Source organism: Chlamydotis macqueenii, chromosome 12 (assembly GCF_036417535.1).
Source record: "Chlamydotis macqueenii isolate bChlMac1 chromosome 12, bChlMac1.mat, whole genome shotgun sequence".
Lineage (NCBI taxonomy): Eukaryota > Metazoa > Chordata > Aves > Otidiformes > Otididae > Chlamydotis > Chlamydotis macqueenii.
In genome coordinates this window covers 14,273,286-14,279,285 of record NC_141567.1, presented here as the reverse complement: position 1 = coordinate 14,279,285, position 6,000 = coordinate 14,273,286, and the positions used below count along the sequence as shown (strand labels likewise).

Sequence of the window (6,000 nt, the reverse complement as noted above, 5' to 3'; positions counted from 1 at the left end):
CAGATTCAGTGTCTTAAGTGTCATCCACTGTAGGCCCTTTGGGCTATACCTTGCAGAAACAGAGTCAAGAAGCCGTATGACTTGCACATACAAACGGTAATTTCTCAGAAGGTGGTATTATACAGACTCAGATAAAGTCCTCCTTAATTTTATTGAAGTTCCTGGAACTACATCTGAATTTTACTTTTAAGTATACCACCACTCACAAAATACATCTGAAACATTAAAAGGCTTGGTTCAGTTTCAAGATTGATTTTTGGGGGTCTCAGTCCTTAAGAGAGTTTTGCAAGTATTTAAAGTGACATGCAACCTATAATTAGTAGGTATTATTAAAGTTACATTCTCAGAATTGTTTAAGGAGTCAACATCTAAATTAGTGAACTGGTTTTAGAAATGTGAAATTATCAGCATTACTTTTCACATGGAGAAATGGCTTTCTGAAGTGATGAGTTAACAGGTGTACCCGTCAAAATCTCCCTCAGCCATAATGTATTCTTCAATGCGTAACTATCAGCTGGATGTACAGTAATAAGATAACTTGTTTCCCATCCCTCTCTGCCCCCACTATAATCTTAGTGAAGTATTGTTAACTCTCTAAAGGCTGTGCAGATATTCTCTAAATGTACTTCTGGCAAACCTACTTTTTAGTATTCAGGCAAGAGGATTGAGGGTGTTGAAAGACATCCAGATATCTCACAAAATGATATCCTGAAAAAAATCTGGTTTACCTACGCCAAGTACTACATTTTTAAAAGACTGGCATCGAGATAGTAGCTATATGTCCTCATTTCCTCTTATGTATTTCTGTCCCTAAGCAGAGTTGGAAGCTCCAGCCTGTGCTATTCGAAACACTTGTAACCAAAACCAATGACAATTACATATGTTATGACAGAACATCATATGTATTTGGTGTATTGTTACAGAACATCATATAATATGAAAGTGCATTAACAAAATGCCTACCTCTTTCATTACAGATTTTTAGGACACTGACGTATCAAATCTTACACTTATAAAAGAGTCAGATACTAGACACTGGAAATCGTACTTAGATATATTATAAGGCTATATTGTAAGTCCATTGCATGGACTTTACATGCACGTAAAATCTATAGGTACATAAATAATATCAAATGACAAATCTAGAAGCAGTTTCTTCGTCCTTTATTTTACAATTTCTCACTAAATATATTTACAGGACACGGAGTTTGCTTTAGTGCAATACATAGTAATGTTGCATAAGTACAAACTGTCGAACTTTTCTAAAAAAAATAAAGAAATAAAGCACTTAACTGATGTTACAGCTAAGTATGTAAAGCAACATTAATAACTCTGAGTGAAAATGCTAACAGCATCTTTTCTTTTAATAAACAATTTCTAGAAACAAACCACAACCCAGCATTACATGTTCCAAACTACTACCCCTTGTACAGGGCCATATCATTTTAAAAATGATTTTTTTTTTTAAAAGCACATAAACTGTACCATATAGCAATCTTTTTCTACAGATACTGGTTTACCTTTTTAATACAAATATGATATTACCTTGGCAGTTTTGAAGAACAAAGTTATCTCAAGATATCAAACATCAGTAACAAACTCTAATAAGCACAGCTTCTTGAGAACTTGCTTTGACAGCATTTCTTCACAGTGATATTTATGAAAGGTTGGAAAAAGATTAGCATAAAATATTTCCATCCTTTTTCATTTTTTATGCAAAAAAATCATTACTTTATATTGGTAATTACAAAATTACAAACACTTTCTATAAGTAACTGCATCTGTAGTAATGATAGAAAAAGTCACCAGTAAGATACCTAAAATGAGGTTTGCATAAAATGATAGTTTGAAGAAAACTAGGTACATCTTTTTTGAAATAATAGTAAGGGAGGTAACTTAATTTAGAATAAGCAACACAGTAGTTTAACAGAGACAACCTATTAACCAATTTTAAAAGCTAATTATTTCTTAATAAGTGGTAAAAAATAAAGGAATTGTGATGAGGTGAAATCAACATTTAAAAAGATAAGATGAAACATTTACCCTTAATATTAGTTTTGGCACTTCATTGGAACAATTACTTTACCAAAGACCAAAATACGTATAAAAGATATACAGCTCCTTGACATACTTTGCAAATATAGTACATAGGTACTGGCAAACACTGAAAACATAGTTAGTTAAACATTCCCACAGATTTGCACATGCATGCACTATTCAGACAACAGCACTCTATGTTCTTGGCGGCAACAATCTCGCATTACTTGGGTATTTTAGGCCATTTCTTCAGCAGATCTTGTTTCTGATTTAAGTCTCACAAATTCTTTAGCAACTTCATCATTGGTCCTCTGAGAAAGTATTCTAAGAATTGTCAACCCAGTTTCATCTACAGAGATGTTTCTCAACAAGGGGTACCAAGATGCACAGCTACCTTTCTCTGCTATGTTTTGCAGCTGAATAACTGTCATTCCTATAATGCGATCTTCCCGAGCAAAGCAGTAATCTTTCACTGAGAGGTGAAGCTCGTAGGCTCCTGGCTTATCTTCATTACTCAAAATGCTGCATGGATTAAAAACATGAATTTAGAACAAGGAGTTCCGTTTAATTCCCGTAAGGAATGAACGTACTTTAGAAATCTTGTAAAAATTAAAGTAATAGTGGTAGTTTAATTTTTTTTTTTTTTTTTTTTTTTTTTTTTTTTGCAACAGAGTATCATTTAGTTTTAAATCATCTATACAGTTAAACTCTCAGGTGCTACTGATGATGTAACCTCTGTTCCTGCTGACCTGGACAGAAACAGAGAATTCATCATTCCCTCAATATCTGAAATACACTGTTACCATTCCCTAGAATGTACCTAAAATGTTAAACTAGTTCCATAACTACCATAACCACATTGTTACATCAACTGAAAAAAAAAAAAGAGATAAATAATACCATTAACACATGCACAACCCTTTACATATTTAGATATCTCAACAATCATAAAGGCCCAGATACCTAGCAGTAATAATCAATGCTTCAGTCCAGATAACAACTTAGACAAATAGATTCCTGGGTATATAAGTAGTTATTCCTGTGTAGGGAAACAAATTGTGCATTTTAACCAGCTTTTGTAAGACTGAAAGCTTAGCAGTTGTGATCTTCATATAAAGAGAAGATGGAAATTAATAAATAATTGTGGTGTCTATATCTATGGACTCTGATGTGTACAGTGTCCTTAGGATGGGGTTTTTTATAATCTTACCAATTTAACAGCAAGACATTCCAACAAAATTTGCATAATATATGCAATTAGCAGACAAAAAAGACTTACAATTGGAAAGTTTCATTGTATTTTGGTGACCAGGTGTTGCTTTTTGTCTTGGTTCCATGTTTTCTTTTCTTGTCACTTAGGTTAGGACCTAACATGCAAACTTCCACAAATGGCCGGAACATAGCTGTTGTTTGCCAGTTTAGATTATTAATTGCTACAACTATAAAGAAATAATATATTTGAAGTTAAATGAAATTCCATTTGAAGAGCTCCAACTGATTATCTAGTATGACTTTGTACAGCCAATGAGAGGTGACCTGAGAGCTTTCTGACAGGATACCAGAACCTGGCAAGCCTAGGGAGGAACTTTGCCTGTTCTCTGCCAGGTAAGATGTCTGAGTACTTCCAGTTACAACAGCAGCAAATATAAACATATGTCTTAAAAATGCTTTACATTAACAACTCATTTATCTGATACCTTTGCTGTAATTAAAAATTCAGCTTATACTAATGTAAATGGTATTAGGTTTCCCATGGAATTCAGGTTGTGCAGAACAAAAGCATTTTGTTAAAAATGGAACATTTTAAGTCTTGGTGTAGTTATTCACCACCCAGCTTTCCTACAGCTTTTGGAAAACTTAATTATGTGCAAGAAATTCAGAAGTATAATTTGGCACATTAGAATGCATAACTCCATAACTTCATAGAATAAATTTTAACTGTCTACGTAGAGAAACATAGATAGCACTTACCTGCATAATCTTAACTTCTGCTGATGTTGAGCAAGGAAAAAGTTAAGTGTACTTATGGCTTTACAAGTACTGTAACGTTTAATATTTGTTATTTCATTATTGGTATGTTTTACTTAGGATGTAGCACTTGGGGGTTTTCAAGTTTCTGGTTGCTTTCTTTTTAAAATTAGCTTTTTGAAACTTACCTTTTACAGTGACTTTATGCTCACCAGTGCCAGGATGTGTAGAGACATCCACCTGTATAGATATCTCACCCACTGAATTATTAGTGGTTTGACCTGAAATAATAATTAGTAGGTTAGCACACTGGGCTTCACAAAATGTCAAAAGAAATAGACAGTGAAAGAAGATAAGTGGTACTTTTGAAACACTTAGAAATTTCTGACATATGTTTCATATTTAAGTGGGAATCCGTTGCAGATTCATAAGTGACTTTGCCACAAAAGCACCTAGAAATTGCAAACGTCTATGTAAAATGCCTCAGCAAAATGAACAAATCCACAACCTTTCATTTGAAACCTTCCATTCTGTTGTCATTAGAAGTGTTTGCATCCTGAAATGCAAAAGATGGTGGTTTCATCCAACTTTGTTTGCATGTGCACCCAAAAATCTTGTTCTGAGTATGCATTTGGAAAGTTATTCCTACATTGTTATTGATTAATTCTTTGCTGGGAGTAAAGTTCTGTTAAGACTAAGCATGCTACTAAAGTTCTGCACTAGCACAGACACAGATGCTTAAAAGAAAAAAAAAAAAGGGAAGGTTTTAGGAATGGCAGAGGAGCCAGAAACTTGGTTCTATAAAAAGAACTCTCAGTATGTATTGAAAGGTCCTTTAATATATCCTCTTATAACAGTACAATATAAAAAAAATGGAATATGTTTACTTGTTCTTTAATTGATTGACTGTGAACACTGAACTCTGTGAACTGTGCACTTGCTCCCCTGTCTAATCTCTGTGAACAATATACTAAAGCAAATTACTGCCCCTTTATAACTGGCTATTGTTTCTGTGGGTTAGTAGAGGAAAGATTCTCTCTCTTATTTCTATTTATACAGAAAATCCTTACCCCCTTGGTTCCTCATCCATATATGTGAGGAGAAGAAAACATTGCTTCTGAAGTTTTCCAGCAACTCACATAGGAATTAAGGAAGGGGTGCTGAGAAGAGGTGTGTCTTGTGTAATCATACTGGGAGAAATGATTCCCCCCCCCACCGAATTAGTTTATACCCAGAATATATATAATATTTTCTTTATCATATATATTTTTTTCCTCATTTCACCATCAGCGGCTTCCTAGAAATGTGTTCTACAGTGATATTTATTGGTTGTGTTGGCATAATCTGTAATTATGTTCTCTACACTGGTTGAACATTGCAAGGTCAATTAAATACTCTTACTCTAAGCATTACTGCTTCAGAGAACAAGTGTTTTTTTTCCTGACAGATCAAAATGTGGAAATTCGGTAGCTCAATTAACTTGCTCGGAACCCATGAATACTGTTCTACATTTCCAAATTTCAGGCGAGTTTGGCTTGGAATTATCATGAATCCACTTTTGAAGTGTAGTTAACAGTGTTTTAGCAAAAATACAGTCTTATAGTTGCTACTTCTGAATCCCAAAGTACCTGTACAAATTTTTCTGCTAGATGTACTAGCCAGAGGGTTTGGACCACTTCTGACTTGTCAATAGGTAATTTGTTAGATACCAGATTTTTAATCACAGAGGAAGTTTAGTTTCAGTGGCAGCCATTAAGCTTCTTGTTGTATTTGAATAATTACTTAAAGCTGCACTATGCAGGACCTCTAATTAAGTTGAACCTCTCTACATCTTGTTCACAATAAATAATATATAAATTCTTTTTAAGAACATGTATAAATAGATAGGAATGAAATGGACTAGAAAAACTAAATAAAATCAGTAGAACAGCTTTATTTAGAAGAGTAAAACAGTGAATTATCTGATTGTGCAGTAAAACTAGCTTTTATTTAGGA

General features: G+C 33.7%; 1 protein-coding gene across 3 annotated transcripts in view; it reads right to left on the bottom strand.

Moving 5' to 3' along the window:
• Positions 1 to 881: 881 nt before the first annotated feature.
• Positions 882 to 6,000, bottom strand: part of UNC13C (unc-13 homolog C) — a 160,447-nt gene continuing 155,328 nt past the window's right edge. For all 3 annotated transcript variants that reach the window (XM_086757419.1, XM_086757417.1, XM_086757418.1), the window contains 3 exons: positions 4,194 to 4,286; positions 3,317 to 3,476; positions 882 to 2,559 (listed from right to left, as the gene is read on the bottom strand). In XM_086757419.1, the coding sequence (XP_086613545.1) occupies positions 2,274 to 2,559; positions 3,317 to 3,476; positions 4,194 to 4,286 (539 nt within the window). In that variant the 3' untranslated portion in view covers positions 882 to 2,273. The remainder of the gene's footprint in view (positions 2,560 to 3,316; positions 3,477 to 4,193; positions 4,287 to 6,000) is intronic.